Source organism: Anarhichas minor, unplaced genomic scaffold (genome assembly GCF_050575085.1).
Source record: "Anarhichas minor isolate MPS153535 unplaced genomic scaffold, ASM5057508v1 ptg000014l, whole genome shotgun sequence".
Lineage (NCBI taxonomy): Eukaryota > Metazoa > Chordata > Actinopteri > Perciformes > Anarhichadidae > Anarhichas > Anarhichas minor.
In genome coordinates, this window is record NW_027466460.1 from 3,963,799 (window position 1) to 3,985,131 (window position 21,333).

Sequence of the window (21,333 nt, forward strand, 5' to 3'; positions counted from 1 at the left end):
CTCAGTAATGACAACAATTAGAAGCTGAGTCACATGATTACATTTTCTCTGGAAAATGATCTTATTTGTTTATGTAGAGGAAAGCAGATGAATGTTTTCAGTGAGTTTGGGGGTTTTCAGATGTGGACCCAGGATCAGCCATCCATCCTCTGGGTTGAAGCTTTAGTGCTGAATGGAAGAACAGAAATCAAGCTGGAGAGTTGCTGCTCGCGGAAATGCAAAATTGTTCTTTTGTGTAGTCTAAACACTGGGAGGCCAACGACAACTACAACCACTCAGTTTCTTCCCTGACATGAAACCTTTGGTTGTACTCTTGTCTTAAATAATTTCTTCCATTTGTAACTTTACCTTCTCCAAAACCATATCGCTCCAAAAAACTAAAATCTGCCGCTAGAGGTCAGTATTTATGCACATTCAAATATAAGCCGCTTTAAAAAAAAAAAAAAAGTGAATCTTTTCTTACAATACAACTTTCTTTTCCCAGCCATGATGGAGGTAAATAAAAAGAAGATGACTACAATATGTCCTAGATCTACAGTCTGAAATTATATTTCTAGAATCAGTTTGAACCATTTGTCATTAACAAGGAATTGGAATCAACAAGAACAAAACGTGAACAAAAATATGAATGTTTATTTAAAGCCATTTATTTACTAGTTGGTGTGCACCGTCATCATTCTATCCGCAGTGATGTTATAATATACATCCTCAGCCCAACTAAATCCTTCAGTTGAAAATCATCATGGAATCCAGTGAAATCATATGACAGATTTTTCAAACATCATCATATACAGTAGACTGTTTGAATGATGCGTGCTTCAGGACACAAACTGTAAACTCTGAAGTTGTGAAACGCCCTGTAACTTTTTACATTCCCATTTAGGTAAAGTACCAACAGCAAAAAGAGATTTAAACACAACTTTCATTGTTTCATGTTCTCTACACTGCCTGTGAGATTCCATATGTTAACAACCATATACAGTGTTTGGATTGGTTAGTTCATTGTAAAGTTGGCTGAAAACCCACTGTGAACATGACTGGCTCCATGTGTTCCCTCAATGTGGGTAGACAGACCACCGGTTTTAAGAAAACTGTGTTTACACATGACATTCATACAGCCAAATCAAAAAAATAAGAGAAAAGTTTTTGCCCTCCTTTATTGTTGAAATCTTTTTTTAGGTTTCCTTTTTAAAGCTTGGCTTATACAGCTGCACTCAGTTGGGGGGAAAAAACAGAATTAGAATAGGTTCCGACAGGTGTACCAACATGCAGATATGATAAGGTCAAAGTGTGTGAGGATAAATGTCACCATGCTGCTGTGGATGAGACAACACTGACTCAATCTAGTGAGCTATAGGATCCCCTCTCCTTTTCAACTGGAACATTTCACTGTTCCCTGTGGTGTGTGTGTGTGTGTTCTGTATCAATTGATGTAAATGATTTATCAATGTATGACCTGTTAAAGGGAAAGAAATGCAACACACTGGCTCAGACGTATTATTCAAAATTACATGAAAGGCAGCTTCAAATAACAAAACCCGACAAGGCTTTTGAATTGTCAGAACAATGGAATCACTTTCAGATTTATTGGTTCATCATAGTGTCACAAAATGAGAAGGGGCCGACTGGCGAATAGTCAGTGGGAAAAAGTTGATCCGTTTCCTGCATACATGGATTTGACAAATATTAAATATCATGTCTTATTTGTCATATATCTAAATGTGTTCATGGCTAAGGGCTTTCATTTCTCAAGGTTTGGCTTGCAGTTGGATGATTAAAATATGCTGGTCTTCAGTATCAATTCAAAATTTGAAATTCAATGTAACAATTAAGCAACTGAAAAAAACTCCATCTCATTAAAAAATTAAGCAATACATTTTAACCCATTACATCATATTTGAAGTCGTGACAGTTCTCATATAATATCAGACCAAAAATACCCAGAAATCCCTTTCTCTCATTAGTCAGTGAGTCTTCCCTCTCCTTCCTGACATTACCAAAGACACCAAGACTGGCTCTTTCTGAATTCAATCGATCATTTTTGTGGTCACGCCTCAAGATAGGTTCTTGACAGATAAAAAAAGACCTTGAATAGAAGCCTGTTTTGGCAGAGAGTGACAGTTGCTGCTTCTCTCTCATGAGAAGAAAAGCTGCTGACAAATTTGTTGCGTTTCCTCTGGATAGGAGACCTCATGGCCGATGGTCCGAGGGTCGCTGAAGATCTCATAGTCGTTTCCTCCCTAACATCCACACACACACACAAACACACGTTAGCTTACCTACACTGTGATTTATCTGAATAGCAAACTAGTTGAGCTCTACAAGGAACTACAAAGAAACCCCGGGGCCATTTATTTCAGAATTTAGCACAAACTGCTCTTTTGTGAATCAGACAATACAGACCTGACTTTTTATACCTGTTAAATTAACTATTGGTTAGTTATAAACTGTTTTTGTTTTCTTCTTCCATCAACTGCTATTATCATTTTAATTATTATTATTATTCCAGGCAGAGAAACTGAAACTCGACATGCTCATTAGTGAAACTTTTCAATTTTTATGTTAATCATCTCCTTTTTGTTTGAGTGAATCCCAAAAACAAAACAATGTCATGCACAAGTGTCTGAAGGCAGGCAGAAATCTTGCATATTCTGTGTGTTTAAACGCCATCAGATTGCATATGCGCAGCAAACTGCTCTGGATAAACTGGCTTAATAATGAGAAAATGTTTTTGAATGGGGATGATAGTGTGTTGCCAGGTCTTTACGACTCATCACCGGGTGTAACAACCTTCAGGAGAGCACAGCATGCAGACCATCATTTATCTCCATTGTCCCCATTCTAAGCACTGACTTGCAAGATGACGTGTTTACATTCGTGTTTTTAGAATAGAATAGTGTTGTTAACGACAATGATGAAATCTGCAGTATTGAATGAGTAAAACTATAATTTTCCTAAAAATCTCCATCCATACTGAAATCCCGAAACAATGAGAAAACAGCTTAATCTCAACACAAAAAGGCAACTACAGCTTATTCTAAATCACATCCTTTCCTCTCCGCCTTGGCCTCTGTTCATACACAAAACACAAAACCAGTCTACAGAGGGGCTATTTGTAAATGCCAGCTAAGCAAGTGTGAATGGTCAAAACTGAGAGAAAGGGATGAGTTTCTAAAATGAGACGGGTTAGTAATGTTAGAGGAACATGGATGATTCACTCAGCAAGTACACTGTATACTGGTCTGTGTTGTCAAAAACAACCATTCCTGTGTGTCTGGGCTTACCAGAAAGTTCTATTGATAGAACAATGTGCGTCCTACAGCCATTCTTGTGCGTTCAGCAGTAATTAGCATACTCACCGGTTTGGTCTTGTCTCCAAAGAAGTGAATGGTTGAGTAGTTGTCCTCAACAAAACCCAGACAGAATCTCTTATCCCAACCATCAGGAAACACATCAAAGCTGATCTGGCCCCCTGCAGATAAACAAAGGCCGAGAGGCAGGGAGAGATGATGTGGACAGTTTACATGACACTGACAAAGAAACGGAGAGATTATGTGGACAGTTTACATGACACTGACAAAGAAACGGAGAGATTATGTGGACAGTTTACAATCACACTGACAAAGAAACAGAGAGATGATGTGGACAGTTTACATCACACTGACAAAGAAACGGAGAGATGATGTGGACAGTTTACATCACACTGACAAAGAAACAGAGAGATGATGTGGACAGTTTACAATCACACTGACAAAGAAAGGGCCACAGCTGAACTGGTGTCTCATACTGCCCGAGGTCGGAACCTGGGGCACAGTTGTGAAGCTGCTACGGTGCTGTGTTCCTTGCAGACTGAACACAGGTTCACTATAAATACAAACACTGTATAATTGTCATGAATGTAGTTGACTTACCGATTGAAAATGACAATCCTTTTCCTTTGAACTCTTCCTTTAATATAGACACAAATTTCTCTCGGATTTTCTCTTTCTGAAACAGGCAAAAAAAGACTAGATCTCACAGGCCTGCATATTTTTTGTCCATCCAACTCTGAAACGATTTATGCATTGCCTCTTCAGTTAAAGCCAATTTTGGAAATTGACATTTAGCTGTTAATGAAGTACACAAATAGAAAAAACAAACATCTACATTTGTAATTTGAGGGTGTACACCTGGTGGCAGTGTAATGATCAAAGGTAAATAGCAAAAACACAATATCTGATAAGTTAGCACATTAAATGACATTTTGTCAAAACAAACATCAAACAGTTGCCTAATTGCAGATCAATCAGACACAAAGGAACAATGTTTCTTTGGAGTCAACTTTGTGGCCACCTGACCCGCTCTACAGCCACCCATTAATTTCCTATCGGCTTGAGCCTGCTGATGTGTGTACTACCTGATCTAGCTCGTAGAACTCAATCCTCTCTTCTTGTGTACAGCTGCGTCCAATGGGGGAGATGTTCAACATGCCGTTACGAAATTCAATGAATGTCCCCCTGTGAAACATAAAACATAAACATTTAGTCCCCAATGCTAAATCAGATCGTTACTATCAATTACTATTTACATTTTCATGGCTTCCCAGCACCCTTCAATTACCAGTGCATCCAAACAGGACCCAAAAACAAATTAATAATGACATCATGACTCTGATATGACTGTACCTCTTCTTAGGCAGTTTGATCTTGGCCATGTAGTTGAGACAGAAGTTAATGAAATCTTGGAGTAGCTCTTCTCCCATATGGGCCTGGATGGACTGACAACAGCAAGCAAACAAAGTAACCCTAGGGCCTGTTATACAAGGTAACTCCATCATATTCAGGCTTTTGTTTCACAAAATCAAGATTAGGATGGCAAATCATTTGAATCTGTCATACAAAATCTTTGACAATACAGGCTTACAACCATTCACCAAAAAGAAGATGTGCTTTGGTCACATTACATCAATCTTACCTGGATAGAGAGTAACTGTCCATCCTTATAGGCCACAAGACCGTTCTCAGCAAACACGTAGTCCACTTTCTGGATCACTGCACACATAAACATACAGGAAAACGGAGAGTCAAACTAACTACATATTTGATAATATATCAAATATGTAGTTAGTTTGATATATATATCTAACTACAATAGAAGAACCTATGTGCGTTTCACCGTCATTTCCCAGCTGCTCTTTGATCTTACAAAGGTCCGACCCTCCTACCACTCCGACTCCAACTCGAGTCCTGAGCTTCTCGAGGAACTCTGCCATGTTTGGAGTCACACGCTGAAAAACACACAACACTTATATACTGTATAGAAGTCATCAGTCACAATCACAACAGTCTCCAGCTTTTGCACAACATTGAGTACCAGACTATTTTTCTAAATTAAAAATCTGCCTGTATTTCAGTAGGGAAGGTTTTCAACTGGGTTATGGACTTTCTAAGAGCGAGAACTATTCAGGTTGAAATACGATCAGGACTAGCAAGTGAACTGTGAGAATGGAAAACATCAGGGGAGTCCTACCAAAGATGACGCATGACCAGCTCCGCCCAATGGTTTGACATTAAATACTTCTGCACTCTTAGCAGATTTTATTTTTTGTTCCCTCCTCTCATAGTCATGGTTTATTTATTTATTTATTTATTTTTATTTATTTTTTTATTAGATGCCTGGAATAGGTTCTGTGGTTTACACAAGCTTAGGAGATTTCAAAGTTTTGTTCTACGGTATAAAAGACATCAGTAAACACCCCATTTGTGAATTTTGAAGATTTTACATGTTTTAAAAAGACGAATGCTAACAAGTGGCCAAATGGGACTACAAAATGCAATAACGCAGACTAAGTTCATCATGTATACATACTAGAGCTGGGCAAGTTAATGCATTACTATCGCATTAATTAATTAATTAACGCCGACAATTATTTTATCGTGCGTTAACGCAGTTTTTTTTATTATTAAGCGGACATTTTTAACACAAGAACCGGGCAGCGAGCGGTGAACAGCTATGTTTGTGTGGAGTCTCTTCCTGTTTCCTTCACCTACATTCCCCTGGGTCCTAAGTCCCTCCATGTACAGCTTCTTATCACCCTCTATGTACCAACGTACATTTATAACAAATACCATACGGTAATCAGCGTTGCATATATGTCTGACCAAAATACCAAAAAAAGCAAAAAAGAAATTATTCATTTAAATTATTTTTTTAGAGTTTTTAAAGTTGTTTTGTTTGGAATATGTATAATAAGCATATCATTTAGTTATCGCTACTGAGAATTTAGCAAACATAAAAAAAGAAGAAAGAAACATGACGTAGATAGGTTTGCAGTTTTCAAGGTGTATATTTCAAATTGCATCTATAACACACATGAAAATAAAGTTCTGAACACCGGCTGAATATCCATTATCAGAATCATAACTGTATTTTAACTGCTACTGTGTAAAGGAATACTGCTGTTAAAAAGGACCTTATTTGTTTAAAGTGTTTGCAAACCAAATGTTATTGCACTTTTGTTCATATAGCAGTACTTTTAAAATAAAAGTGCGCAATACACTACTTTTGAATTAATTATTGAATTTTGCGCATAACAAATCATGCGATTAAAAATTGTAATCGTTGCCCAGCACTTATATATATATATATATATATATATATATATATATATATATATATATATATATATATATATATATATATATATATATATATATATATATATAATCTGAATTGCCTGTGAAGGTGACAAAAATGAGATGTCCTGACGTGTTTGTCAAAGTGTTATTTACTGGTTTTTTTCGTGTTGGAATAAATATTAAATATTTAACTGCAAAGTAGTAATGCGTGTTTGATACCTTAATTTGTTTGCATTAAGTCATACTGGGATGTTTGCTGAAAATGATTGGATGTGGCACAGCCCTATAGAAAATGTTCCACCAGCCGCCACTGGTAGGGGGTTAAAACGATCTAAAGGAATGATAATACTGGTCTTAACAGCTCCCTTTATGTTATTGGAAAGCATAATAATGAAAAGTGTGAATTTTGTGGAGAGAAACTAAAGAAACTGTGGACCACGTTTTATTGTTTTGTTAGAAGTATGATTTAGCAAAATAAGTTTTTAAAAGAATGGACAACGAGAGACTGGAGAGGAAAATATCAGCAACGTACTAAAGAACAATTCTGGTGTTGGAAACCCCTCCTAGGGTATTTAGGATCAACAAGACTAATGAATACAATTTGAGAAATATTTATTCTATTTAGTTTGTTGACAGATTAGAGAAAGGGTCCTTACGTCTTCACTCCAGGTTAGTGGGTGGCAGTATTGCCCCTGAAATCTGTTTGCCAACCGCCATATCATAAGAAGGTAAGGATATGACGTGAGCCGGATGTTACACTGACATATCATTTGACAGCTGTTTAAGTATACATTAAAAACACACACACGCACACGCACGCGCACAACCTGTCTCGCGGCCGTCAGCGTTCCGTCAACATCGAAGAGGCAGAGTGTGCTAGCGGCTCGACTCATCTTCTTGTCCCGGTTCTTCCCTGTGGACACGGTGCCTCGGTGTTCCCCCGGTGTAGGCCTGCAGTGATCACTCCAAGTGTGTCCACAGTCAGTCCCGCTTTGCTCCCAGTATTCTTCTGTATGTAGTTCGCTCGACAGCAGCCTACCTTCCAGATGCAGAGTTATTGAGGACTTCCTTGTCTTGTTGTTTTATTCCCCCGATCTTCTTCTTTGAGGTTTATTGGCGGTTGGCAAACAATGAATTGGTGCATTACCGCCACCACCTGGTGAGTGTGGATCAGAATGTCTAGTACTTACATTGTTTAATTAATAACAATTTAAAAAGGAACAAAACAAAACAATGGCTCATATTTTCTTATAATATTAGTTAGTCTAAGATACTAAAATATTACTTGATAACACTCACTTCTTGAGTTATTTTGCAGAATATCTACTACATCAAAACGTACTTCCATCTGGCTGAGATTTGCAATCAGCTGCCCTCTTTCTTGCTCATATTTCTGACATTGAACAATAACGTGTTCTGTAGTTTCCTCTTGCCCACAACAGTCGCATTCATGTTTTCCTACTTTTAGTAGCGTATATTGTTAAGGCTAGTGTGTCCACATCTATCACTTTTTCATCTCTCCTGTTCCTTCCTGCACATCTCTATTTCTCTCACTTTCCTCTGAACTCCCGACAAGCCCTCTGAGGCAAATTTGTGATTTTGGGCTATACAAAATACATTGAATTGAATTGAACTCGGTAAAACCATCATCCTTTTCTGCCTTCTTCCCATTGCTTCTGCCCCCTTTCCTTCAACCTCTGTTATTTAATACTTTTGGTTTCTGACTTATTGAAGCTGACTGTAACATTAGTGCAGCTATTTTTTGCGGCCTCTTTCATTCCCTTTGATCCCAATATGTGCTGGTATCCATAGGAGTACGACTGTCAAACCCATCATTTGAATTTTGTATAATGTTTGTTGTATTTACTGTGGCCCTGTAGATTAGTCCAATAACTCAATGCTAACTGCGTTCCACTTAATTCTAGCAGCATTTCACACATTTCCACCTGTAATGCAGCCGCTGGGGTGGTTTTAAAGGCACCGGCGCATATTCTCATTGCCTGATACTGAATATTATTAATTTTTTTGAGAGATGTGATTGCTGCTGATCCATACACCACACAACCATAATCTAATATAGATCTAATTAATCCACTGTATATGGCTTTCAAAGCACTTCTATCTACCCCCCATCCACTTCCCACCAAAAACCTCATTATATTTAATACTTTCTTACATTTATCCTCTACTTTTTTATGTACAGTGTGATCCTTTCATCAAACCACAAACCTAAAAATGTAAAGTTTTTTACTCTCTCCAATTCATGATTATATAGTTTTAGTTTTACTTCACTACCAATTTATTTCCTTGTAAAGAACATTGTCTTTGCCTTATCTACCGAAAATTTTAAACCCCATTTATATGACCACTCTTACCTTCAAAATGTCTCTCTGCAGTTTCTTTACTATGAATTCCACATTTCTCCCCCTCTTCCAAATTGGCCCATCATCTGCAAATAGTGTTGTCCCATTCCATTTTCTATTTCACTGAACACATCATTTATCATTATGGAGAATAGTAATGGACTGACAATACTACCTTGAGGTGTTCCATTTTCAATACCAAACTTTCCCGAATAGCTCTTTCCTACTCTGACTTCTATAAATCTTTAAAAAAAATCCTTTATCTATCTACATCATATCCTTTCTCATATGTCAAAGAAGACAGCCATAACATGTTCTTTGTTTATCTGTGCTTTCCTAATTTCATGTTCCAAACTTAAAGCTGGATCTCTTGTACTTCTACCTTTCCTGAAAACCACTCTGATATTTGGCTTTACTTTCTACATAATACGTTAATCTTTCATTTATAATTTTCTCCATTATTTTGCAGATATTTGATGTTAAAGCTATTGGTCTATAGTTCCCTGGGTTTGTGCCATCTTTACCGGGTTTGCATATCGGGACTACAATGGCCTCCTTCCAACTTTGAGGCAATTTCCCACCCTCCCAAACTTTATAATATAATTCGAGTAATATATCCTTAGAAGATTCACTTAGATTGCTTAACATAATATAACAAATCTGATCCTTGCCTGGTGCCGATATTTTGGTTTTCTTAAGACATCGGCTAAATTCTGTCTTTGTAAAAGGCTTGTTTAGCAGATCATTGGTATCTTCCTCTTGCTGTAATAAATATTCATTCTCCACTATTGTAGTTTTCCTTCACCTTTTACCCTCTTCACTAATATTATCAGAACTATGAATTTTAGCAAAGGTTTTTTGCTAACATCTCTGCTTTCTCCTCATCTCTCACTGTTGTTTTTTCCCCATCATTTAGGACTGGATACCCAAACTGCTTTAATCCCGTTCATTCTTTTTTTATCATTTTACATACTTTATTCATTTTTGTCTCCCTTCCTATTGAGTTACAAAATTTCCTCCAAGTCCTTCTTTGTATTTTTTTATGTGGCCTCTAGAATTGCTTGACAAACAGAATCATTCAAATTTTCTACATCTTCACTAATACACACTTTCTCCATTTCTTGATCACTAACCCTTCTTTATCCCAGTCAGCACTGCTGAAAGACCATTTCTGTAGTCCTTCTGTCTCATATTCTTCGAAACTCTGCCCTATTTCAATCATTACTGGATAATGGTCACGTCCTACAGTTGTGCCTCTTATTACCTCCCAGGAGCTAACACCTGCCAATGAATCAGATACTAAAGTAAGGTCTATTGCCGACTCTGTCCCTGTTCTTATGTTAAATCTTGTCCCAGTTCCATTATTTAAGGACAGTAGGTCTTTTTATCTCCATTAACTCTTCTATCACCATTCCATTGTCATCATTACCACTACCTCATAATGTGCTATGAGCATTAAAATCTCCACAACATATCACTTTCCCTTCTAACTGTACAGCTAATTCATCCAGTAAATTGATCGACAGTCTCTTACATGGGTTATAATAGTTTGCAATTCTGATAGTTCCTTCTCTTGTCCACACTTCAATTATCACATATTCCATCTCTGTTCCTTTCTCCAAAACTTTATACTGTATTCCTTGTTTTACAAATATTATACACCCTCCTCCATTTTCCCCCTCTCTATCTCTGCAAATACTATTATATCCTTTATTGACAAAGTCTAATGCTGGTTTAAGCCATGTTTCCTGAACACATATGATTTCTGGTTTCTTTTTAAAGTTTTTAATGAATTCTTTAAACTCTTGGCCATTTGCTAATTAGCTTCTTGCATTCCATTGAAGTACAATCATACTGTCCTATCCCCTGGGCCTCCTGGCTTCCCATCTTCTCCGAGTCTTTTATTAATATGCTCCCAAGATACAACTTTCATCTAAAAAAAAAACACATCTCCCCTCACTATTATTTTGATTTTCTCTGTTTTGTGTTTGACTTGGTCAGTACAATTTATTATATATGCAATAAACAGGAGTAACTTATCCACTGTCAGTGCTGTATTGGTTTCCTCAGACAGACTTGCTTCTACTCTCAAAACTTGGTTAGGTTTTTCATTCATTCCCCTTTGTCCTTGTACCCTCTCCACAGCCTCTGCATATTTATGTTGTTTCCTGCTTTTACCTGTTGGATTTCCACCGCCCTCTTCCTGACTTCACATCCACCATATGTTACCCTGTGCTGGCCACCACAATTACAACATTTATCCTGCACATTATCCTTACAATCCTCAACTCTGTGATCCGCTCCACACTTGGGACACCTCGGTTTCCCTTTGCAAACTGCTGCTATATGTCCATACCTCTGGCATTTGTAGCAGCGCAGCGGGGGAGGGATATAGGGCCTCACCGGGAAACTCATACATCTGATTTTGACTCTTTCCGGAAGTACAGACTCCTGAAACTTGAAGGCCCAATCCCAATCTCCACTCTTACGGACTCACAGAGTGAGGAAAGAGCCTGGAAGACTTTCGAATTAGGGAGTACAAAGTATAACATAAATACCCACAATTATCCACAATTATAGTATAACTTTGACAACGACAATAAATATAATGTATACATTATATTTATTGTCGTTGTCAAAGTAACGTGATATGGTGCAGCAAAGTGCTGTTCCATTTCTATTTACACCATTTCAAGCCCTCACAGTCTCTCACACTCAACCATTTACCAGGTGACTTCAGTAAGTCCTTAAGGGGTTTAGGGTTTGAGGATGCCAATGTCCTCTCTAAACCCTCACGGATTTTGCAGATCTTCCGATTGGAAGACGATTGAAACCACCCCCCACCTCCCTTCCTTTGAATTGTTTACTTTGCAGCCCCTAGAATGACTTCAAAAATAAAATGTACAATTTAAATTATCAACATCTTGATGAACAAGAACTTTTGCCGGTTTTTTTTTATCACTAATCTCCTCCATTTTTTTTTTCCGCAATCAGCACTATTGAAAACCCATCTATCGAATCCTCCAGTATATCCAGTATATTCTTCTAAACTCGAGCCTTCCTTTTGTTACAGGATAGTGGTCACTTTCTGTTACTCCTACAACTTCCAAAGTACATCCTGCCACTTATTCTGAAACTGATGCTGATTCCATTTCTGATATCAATTCTTGTATATTTTCCATTATTGATCCTAATGATACAACTAAGATACCAGCTTCTTTTTCTTTAGTTTTTACTAACGGCCTGCATCACTGCATGCCGCCATCTACTGCACCGTGTCATAAAACTAAGGCCTCTTACTCACCTTGCTCAACAGCATGCAAACCAGTGTTGGATGAGGATACAGTGAGTTTGGTGCGACATCTTAGGCTGTTTGCTGATGCAGAAACAGTGAAGGAGTGCATGAAGGTGCTAGATGTTTGCTAGATGGAAACAAATAAATTAACTGCTAGGAAAAAAATGAAACAGGATCCAACTAGGATGAGGCCACCTAAACATGTCACCTTTTTATCCATCACTCTGCTCTGTGCTCTTCACTCAAAAAAGAGTGGTCTACGGTTCCTCATCTCATCAACACAGCCAGCTAAGAAATTCCTTCCAGACGATGATGCAAATGAAACCACAATGCAACTTGCTGAGTAAAGGCAGAGTGTTAGCATACTTTAAGGCGCTTAGAAACTAAAGGTTAACAGTCAGAAGCTTCATTTTTAAACCATACTGTAGTTTGCAGAAATGTAGTCTGTTATATTGTTAAGGTTGATGTATTGATTTGGAGTGCAAACAAACAAAATATTTGCATCAAACCATTGGCCCCAAACAAAAGAAGAACTGTTTCACTGATGTTTTTCTTTGTCATGTTGCCACCCATCTCCAGCCACTCTGGAAAGATAACCATATGCATGAGTGACCTAAAGACCTGACCACCTGCTCAGATAGATCACCCTCCATCCACTTCAACTGGGTTTCTCATTTACATCATGCAGGAAAGGGATTACTGCAGAAAACGGACAGTAGTTACCCAGTTGCACAAGTGCATGTGATCAAATGAGACCAACATCCCAGCCATGATCAACCATGAGACACCAGTCCACCAAAAAAGGTTGGGTGGCCTCAAGCAATGAAAAAGTAACATCAGACCGGTAAATACTCTGCCAAAACAGGAGTGAAGATGGTTTATAACTGCACCCAAAAAAATCGAAAGTGTTACAACCTCACTGAGGAGTATCTGCTGGGGAATGGAAAAAGAGTAATACTTTTATTTGATTTATTTGTGGTTTATTTTACTGGAATGTATTAGTCATAGTGGTATATATAGTTTATCCTCGGTCTTCTCCAAACATTATATATTACATTATATATCAATTAGGGAACCATGACACAGTATTTTGTTTCAATAAGAATTATAACTCATTTTAATTGTGTTCATATTGCAGCATTATGTGCACTTCTCTCTCCACACAGTTACCTGCTTCATACTAGGATTTGGAGCTGGTTCTCTGGGTGGGCTCTGGAGAAGAACCCCATTGGAGTCAATTAATGTTCTTTTTTGCTTTCATTGAAACTTGTCCTTTCATAGTGGCCGAACTGTAGAATCGCATGCGTTTGTTCCATGGGGCCGAAAAAATACTTTTCCTCATAGACTTAAATTTGGAAAGAGACGTCTGTAACTAAATTTCCCAATAACAACACTTGCCGTTATACGAACCATTAGGCCGTAAAGGTTGTAAAATGCACTAATAGCCAAATCCAGAGTTATTTTCCTTTCTCTGTCCATGTAAATGAGCTCAAGAATGAGGCCAGATCGAGGGCTGGAAGGTGGAAAACACTACAGTGCATGCTCAATGGGAAAGATCAGTATTATTCATCTTTTTTTCATTGATCATATTACAAATATTACAATAAATTGTGTAAAGAAAAAAAACAAGACAATACAGACAATATCGAATAAAAATATATAAATCTAATATATTATACACCATATCATCTGAATTATATTCTCGGAAGTCTAACTTTTTTTGCTTCATACACCACCGAGCAACTCTCGAATGAACCTCCATAAACACCAAGCGATAAATATTACTGAGAGCAAAGTACATTTGCCACCTGTTGGTTTTTGATAATGAAAAAATTGTGGAAGTAAATAGTTCGATAGGGCGAAAACTAATTCAATTTTGTTAGTTTTACGTTTTTTTTTCTTCAGCTGAAGACATATTGCTGAGATGGGATGATGGCAGGTAAAGCTTTGTGGCTGTCAAATTCCAACACTCGCCTTCCTTTCGTCGTGCGAGAATGGACTGCTGGCCAATCCTTGCACTTAAATGCTACACAGGGCGGGTCTTGGCCGACACGCCCCTCATTGTTCATCAGTTATGTGATTGGACGCTGCAGCTGATCAGACTGATAAGATTTCTTTCAGCATGTAAACAGTGAAGACGGATCGTAGATCAAGCTTTATATTTGATTAGTTTTCTGATTCACCATCTGGTTTAAATATATGTTCATTGTAGGTCTGAACAACAAAAGGACCACAAACAACTTTCTTCATTTATTAGAAAGATTTGTATTTTCATGATCTGATATTTCCCTCAATAACTTTTATTATGGATACAATTAAAGTCAGAGAGAGCTTTTTACATCATTTATCATCATTTCATTCAGTCACGTGGGGCTGATCATTCCTGAGTGTTTGATGACTTTTATCATTTAAGTTTAACCTGAAACATGGAGCCTAATAAAATAATTCCAGCATTTAAGAGAAACCATAATCATATTCTGGGTTAATTAATAATGAGGCCACAGTCACAATTTCAAAACGTACAGAGCAAATAAGTCATAAATAAGTCAAATGCATTCTGTCGGTAGAAATCGATCCTGCGCTTATAAACAGAACACAGTTTGTTAAAGAGGTAACAGGCTACAGAGAGAAAACACCTCTACAGTGGTGATTATTGTGTGTCTTTATAGTTATTAGTATTATTAGTTACTATTATTAAGTACAGTGATCATGTGAACAGACAAACTTATCAAAAGTCTCTCCAGCTGTTAAAGCCGACTGACAGCTGATCCGGCTGTGATCAGCTGATCCTTCGTCATCAGAAACAGACGTCGCTTCACGTGACGCTTCAGAGGAAAGGCCGTCTCATATCTGTTAAAACATATTTCCTCGTTTCCTCTCCCTTCACATGGGTTCCTTGCGTCTCTCCATGCATCCCTGGCGGGAGGGACTAAGACGCAAGGAAAGGACACAGGGAAACGGGGATGCAAGAGACTTGGGATGTAGGCTCCCCATATTAAGGTCACAGACACCCAGGGCATGATGGAAAACCCATGGCTGTAGTCCGATCAAAGAACTGATTGGCCCTTCATTTTGACAACAATAACCACGTTTTGTAGAAAATCCAAATTTTTCTGTGAAATTGTAATATGTAATGCTAGATTGTTGGCTATAAGTCATAAGTCATGTTGGCTTCACATTGTGCAATAAAGGTTTAGTCTAAAAACATATATTGTGTGGTTGATAATAATAAAGCTTATGTCACAAAACGAGCATCAGAGTGTTTTACAGGGCAGACATTAAAAAAACAAAGGATAGCATGCAATTTCAATGCTCCAGCCCCTGCTGCTGCCGTCTGCTCTCGTCCACCTTCCAAGCGAGTCGCAGCTCATCTCAAACGAGCCTAATGTTTGCATTTATATTTAATATGTTGTTGGTGTGTGTGTGTGTGTGTTACTTGCTACCACCTGCCATTGAAAACTTGCCAGTCCTTTGTAGAAGGATTAAAACAGTTTCTACCTGCATACACCACTACAGTTATTCACTTATTCACTGACTTTAGTAGTGGGTTAGGCTGCAAGTAGAGAATAGCCGATTGCCATATTGCCATTTTTTAGGTAATGCTCAGAAATAGATCAGCGCAGGCATATTCTCTCACAAACCTAAACCGTAAGTGAAAAATTCCTTTATTAACCAGGATCCTTTCTTTTAATAATTTAAACGCTAAAGATGTAAAGGACCAAACAAAACAGATTTGTAATAATACACAGCAAAGAAAGAATACTACGTGGAACACAAGGCCTACCTCTCATTTTTTCTTTTGACATATTATGAACCCCCGGCCCTGCCTGAATTGTTGATAAATGATTACAAATTGCATTATAGCTCATTGATGGAAAACTATGATATATTCAGCTTTTGTTATTTTCACATTGTGCATGTTGCTGCCTATGAAGAAAAAAAGATAAACACATCAAAGTTAATTTGTATGATTTTTTGTACTCGCATAATCATACATTGCACTTAATAGCAGATATTGATTTGTTAGTTTCTAGTATGTAATCAATACATTGTGTATATTCAGTCAAAAAGCTAAATTATAGTAGTTTTAATTATTAATTTGACTTCTCCCTTATTGAGAAACGGGTAAGTTTCATTACATTTTTTCAAGCCAGTTTGCTGGTTAAAAAAAGCAAATGATCAGTTTAGTTTTTTGACTTGTCCTAACAAGGGTAGTTTGACCAGTCTCCTTGTAATGTAGCTTGTTCAATGAAACGAAATAGAAACAGTCCTATCGTTGTTTCTGCTGCTGCCAGTCTCATCTAGAAAAAACCGGTCAAATGTACACAAACACCCGACAACCCATAAACAGATGAACATAATTTGACTCGAAGCAGACAAAGGAATTTTCGCGCCGTATGTTTAAAAGCCCAGTTAAACCAATCAGCGTACAAACAACGCATACAAACGTGATCGCACTTAATACAACCAATCACAGTGGTGTTTCTTTCTCATGCCCTACATTCAAACGTAAATGTTTAAATCCGGCCAATCATCTGACGGCTGGGAGGAGTTGTGGAAGTACTTTGAGTCAAGTTTGTTCGCCCTCGCAGACAGTGACAAAACAGTCGAGCTTTTTGTCCTCGTTCAGTCGTTTACAACTTGTCTAGCTGAGAACAGGTAAGACCATCGCCATTGTTGCAATTGTGTCGAAATAATATTGTTATTGAAAGTCTCCGGCGGTTTCCATCGTAGTATGTCTCCGAGCAATTTTGTGCATTTTTACCAACTAAAGCCTATTACCGAATTAAGTTGTTTGTATGTTAGCCTGGCGTTAGTTAACGTAAAATCATGTTTCCTAAATGTATCCAATCGAAGCAGTTGTATTCTGGTTAATCTATGTTACAGTGTATGGCCTCTGTCGATACTGTGAAAGGCAGCTAAATGGTAGTATATTGCTGTGTTCGCAACATGCAGTTCAAACGCCATTTGGTTTGGTAGCTTAGCCTGCTACACGATGGTAGCCCCGTATGTAAGTTAACGTTCGACTTAACCATTTAGTCGAGACCCACTCGCGTGGTTTAAAGGCACAGGAGCAGTTGTTTAGTCAAAATCATAGCTGTTAGGTAACTTGGTAAAATAGTTTTTCGTAAGCTTTTGGCGCAGTAAAGTTTAGGCGGGAAGATACAAAATGGAGTCCCGTCTTTTTGTCCCATATAGAAGCAGAAATCCGATTAGAGCCCGTAAACACCCGTGGGCTTTTGCTTCAGCTAACACGTCACTTTCATCAATCCGTTTCAACCCATTTGCTTAATATATTAACGGTATACGTTTACAAGTGTAAGTTTAGTTATTGGGCCGATAACTTACAAAGTGATGTAACGTTATAACCTTAACTTAACATTATACAACCTCACGCATTTACTATGAAGTGGGTTCGTAGTATCATGTGACGTTTTTTTTGCATGTGCTCTAGATCAATCGCAGCCATGACAAAGGACCCAAATAAGCCAAGAGGAAAGACCTCATCATATGCTTTCTTTGTTGCGACCTGCCGCGAAGAGCACAAAAAGAAACACCCAGGGACCAGTGTAGGCTTTGCAGAGTTTTCCAAGAAGTGCTCTGAGAGATGGAAGGTAAGCTGGCATCAATTTCTTATATAGCATTTTACAAACTATATATTTTGCATGAAATGGGTGTGGCTTTCCCTACATTATACAATGAATTGAATGATTAAATACCAAAATGTGACAAACTATCAATAGTATAAAGTGAGACTGTCTAAACTACAGAACTATGTGTTTACTTTGACAGCCAGAGGTGGAATTTATTTTAGTGTAACTTTGCTGTGTCCTCTCCCTATTTTGCCTGTCCCTGCATAGCCCTTTGCCCTCTCTATTGATAGGGTGTGATGCACTTGAAAAAGATTGTTTATATGAAAATAGTAAGCTAACTTAATATAAGGATGTTAAGTTATTAATAACAATGTAATGTCCATGGACAGTCTTGTGCAGAAAGATGCATCAAGTCAGAATTTTGAGGTGTTGCTGAATTTTTTGTAGACTGTGTCAGCCAAGGAGAAGGTGAAGTTCGAGGATATGGCTAAAAACGACAAGGTCCGGTATGAAAGGGAGATGAAAACGTACATCCCTCCTAAAGGTGCCCCCAGCAAAGGAAAGAAGAAGAAGGACCCTAACGCACCTAAAAGACCACCGTATGTAAACATACGCCACACTGCCCCATATATGATTTAAAAACATTTGACTAAAGACGAGTTGTATAATTATCATATTTAGCTTCTACCTACTTTCATGTGCAGGAATGCAGTTTGGTGCACTTTGCCATTAATTTATTTTGCTTTCTCTGCAGTTCCGCTTTCTTCGTTTTCTGCTCTGATCACCGTCCCAGAATCAAGGAGGAGAACCCTGGTATTACCATTGGTGACATTGCCAAGAAGCTTGGAGAGTTGTGGTCTAGACAGACTTCCAAAGACAAGATTCCTTTTGAGGCCAGGGCTGGCAAACTGAAGGAAAAATATGAGAAGGTATCTACGCATTGCCAGTTTTTGCTTGGTACTAACTGTCAAGCAACTAGATATGTCTGACAATTTATATTTTTGTTAATGAAACTCGTGAAAAGCATCAACGGACAAGGGTTTACATAAATGTCTTTTCTTTTAAGGATGTTGCGGCATACAAAGCCAGAAGTGGCCTGGGGAAGAGTGATGCTGGCAAAAAGAGTGGCCCAGGCAGGCCCGCTGCCAAGAAAGCAGAACCAGTTGATGACGATGATGACGAGGAAGAGGACGAGGAAGATGATGATGATGATGATGACTAAGTGGTCTATATGTTAACGGTTGTGAATTTTGCAATGCATTGTTCAGATCAAATTTTGTGTGGATGATTCAAACGGTATAGCCTGCTGTCCCTGTTGGTCTGCCTCTAGGATACCAGACCTGTATTCCTTTTCACATTCAGGGTTTTAGTTTTTATTTTGTAACTTAGTCCCCAAATTTTTTTTTTTAACGTTTTTTCTGCTGAACTCGTTTGTTACATCTAAGACCCCTCATTGCTATCGTAACGGGCAGCTAGATATGAATTTCCTGTGAAAATGCAATGTACTGAAACTCGTGTACAAGTGGTGGACAGCAGCAAATCGATAACGTTTAAAAAAAAAAAAAAAAAAGTCTTGTTTTCTGGAAGCACTGCTCATGTTTTCTGTTTAGTGGTGCGGTTTCTTCACTGTCATTTTTACTACCAAGAGTTATCTGTAGTTTGATTAAAAATGTTTGAAGCCATTTTTAGTGTGGAACTTTGAAAACTTTAACGTAGAACTTTTTTTTTTTTTGTAATAAAATTTTGTATATGATAACTGTATGGACATACAATTTATTCAGTTTGTATTTTAATATCTTAAGACTACTAAGTGAAAGAATATTTCTTAGTTTCTGTACCCACTAAAGTTCTGCTTCTCTTATTTAGTGGTACTTTCATTAGACACGGTACCACCCATTGGTCAGATACACCAGAATCGTAAGTAGTTTTAGATTTTGGGTTACAAATGGACTGTCTAACGCAATCGTTCCCCTCTAATCCTAACTTATATCAAATGACTAGTGAAATGTATATATTTTAAAAATAGGAGTTCCTAATTTAGGGATTTTGATGACTCGCCAGAACTAATTACTTTTTTAAAATCAGACTGATGTTGCGCACCAATATGTCTTGCATTAATGTGCAGCTCAATGTATGAAAAGCGGTGGCCAAGTAACAAAGACCATTGTAATTAATATTCCTAACTTTCTCAGTAAAATGGTGATCCCACAGTAAAGTAATTGTTTCCATGGGGGTCTTAAGGGCTGTAGATATGGATGGAATCCACCCAGGACTTTTATGAACTTTTTGTGTTGGTGACAAAACTGCCCAAATATGCAAAAAAATTATTTCACTTTGAAGCAGTCTGTCTAAAATCCTGATAATGACCACTTCAGTGTGCTTAGGGGCCCATTGTCCCTATGGTTATAGGTTGGGGAGGGGTAAAGCTAAATTCTTGGCCATGTAGAGCCCAGCATTTTTTTATTTTTTATTTATTTTTTTTTTTTACTTGTAGGCAGTTGTAAAAAAAATAGTAAAATCGTGTTCTGCCTTAGTTAATGTTAAAGGATAAATATTCTTAAAACAAACATAAGCCTCTTTCCTTATTCAGCAATACACTAATATATATAGTAAATATTCAAATTTGTGCAACTTGTGTATACAGCCAGGCTTACCATTTGTCAGGCATTAGAAAACATGAACAATTCAATATTCCATCATAAAATATTTTGAACTTCCCTAGTTTCCAACATGTTACATTAGCCTACTACTGTAAAGGATCAGAATAGGCCACTTCTTCCACCCCTGCTTGAAACTGACCTTAACTGAATTTGAACTGCTATCGAAGAAAGCGATGAGAAATCTGGATAATTCAGATCCAGGCACCATGTATTAACGCAGGGAAATCTCACTAATATAATCGTACATCATGCTGGACCGAGTCATGAGAGGAGACAGCACTTCTGGATTTGCACAGAAGAAATACTTCCTGACACTCCAGACAGCCAATAGCTGATCAAATTGATTATTCCCACGGACCAATCATTGCCGTCGTTACGACCCACCTCACGCGGAGGACAGTGATCAGGGGGCATTTCAGAACCTGGGAGCTGTCCATTGTGCACGAGCCAGCTGAGAACAGACGGTAAGAATAAAAACAGATAGACAACACATTAGCTGCCCGCTAGCATTGTAATACAAATCAATAGCGACGACACACTAAACAGAGATGTGAAATCTTGTTGAATGCACGTTTGTTATCAACAAGCTGCCGCTTAGTAGTATTCAGACCTACCATATCTGTGACACTCAAGTGCCTCAATAACAGACCGTTTCCACACGGATTAGTTTGTGCTGTTGAAACCTGTTGATGCCGTCTACATATTTAGAAGGATAACTGAAAAACAAAAGCGTCTGTATGGCGAGTGGTGGCAGCAATTTTGGATGAAAATAGCTTACGCTAGTATCGTAAAAAGGGTTAGCAT

The 21,333-nt window shown here is 37.9% G+C and overlaps 2 protein-coding genes across 3 annotated transcripts; one reads left to right on the forward strand and one right to left on the reverse strand.

Moving 5' to 3' along the window:
• Nucleotides 1-1,548: 1,548 nt before the first annotated feature.
• pmm2 (phosphomannomutase 2) lies at nt 1,549-7,721 on the reverse strand. Of its 2 annotated transcripts, none has more exons than XM_076091108.1 (8): nt 7,445-7,721; nt 5,140-5,266; nt 4,954-5,030; nt 4,665-4,756; nt 4,397-4,496; nt 3,912-3,987; nt 3,360-3,472; nt 1,549-2,240 (listed from the first exon to the last, which is right to left on the reverse strand). In XM_076091108.1, exons 1-8 carry the CDS (start codon nt 7,508-7,510, stop codon nt 2,136-2,138), a joined length of 756 nt encoding a protein of 251 aa, XP_075947223.1. In that variant the 5' UTR covers nt 7,511-7,721; the 3' UTR covers nt 1,549-2,135. The 2 variants fall into 2 exon arrangements, with proteins under 2 accessions (XP_075947223.1, XP_075947224.1); XM_076091109.1 differs by having other exon boundaries at nt 5,155-5,266; nt 7,445-7,720.
• Nucleotides 7,722-16,801: 9,080 nt separating this feature from the next.
• Nucleotides 16,802-19,625, forward strand: LOC142949458 (high mobility group protein B2-like). Its single transcript, XM_076091110.1, has 5 exons — nt 16,802-16,934; nt 17,731-17,890; nt 18,317-18,468; nt 18,624-18,798; nt 18,936-19,625. Exons 2-5 carry the CDS (start codon nt 17,744-17,746, stop codon nt 19,089-19,091), a joined length of 630 nt encoding a protein of 209 aa, XP_075947225.1. The 5' UTR covers nt 16,802-16,934; nt 17,731-17,743; the 3' UTR covers nt 19,092-19,625.
• Nucleotides 19,626-21,333: the final 1,708 nt, after the last annotated feature.

Excerpts from the sequence above, each read along its gene's own strand:
- pmm2 (XM_076091108.1), bottom strand. The coding sequence starts at position 7,510 with ATGAGTCGAGCCGCTAGCACACTCTGCCTCTTCGATGTTGACGGAACG. Across the intron at positions 4,757-4,953 it reads GACAGTTACTCTCTATCCAG|TCCATCCAGGCCCATATGGG; the intron begins GTAAGATTGATG and ends TGCTGTTGTCAG. Across the intron at positions 2,241-3,359 it reads TTGGAGACAAGACCAAACCG|GGAGGAAACGACTATGAGAT; the intron begins GTGAGTATGCTA and ends TGTGGATGTTAG.
- LOC142949458 (XM_076091110.1), top strand. The coding sequence starts at position 17,744 with ATGACAAAGGACCCAAATAAGCCAAGAGGAAAGACCTCATCATATGCT. Across the intron at positions 17,891-18,316 it reads AGTGCTCTGAGAGATGGAAG|ACTGTGTCAGCCAAGGAGAA; the intron begins GTAAGCTGGCAT and ends AATTTTTTGTAG. Across the intron at positions 18,469-18,623 it reads AACGCACCTAAAAGACCACC|TTCCGCTTTCTTCGTTTTCT; the intron begins GTATGTAAACAT and ends CTTTCTCTGCAG.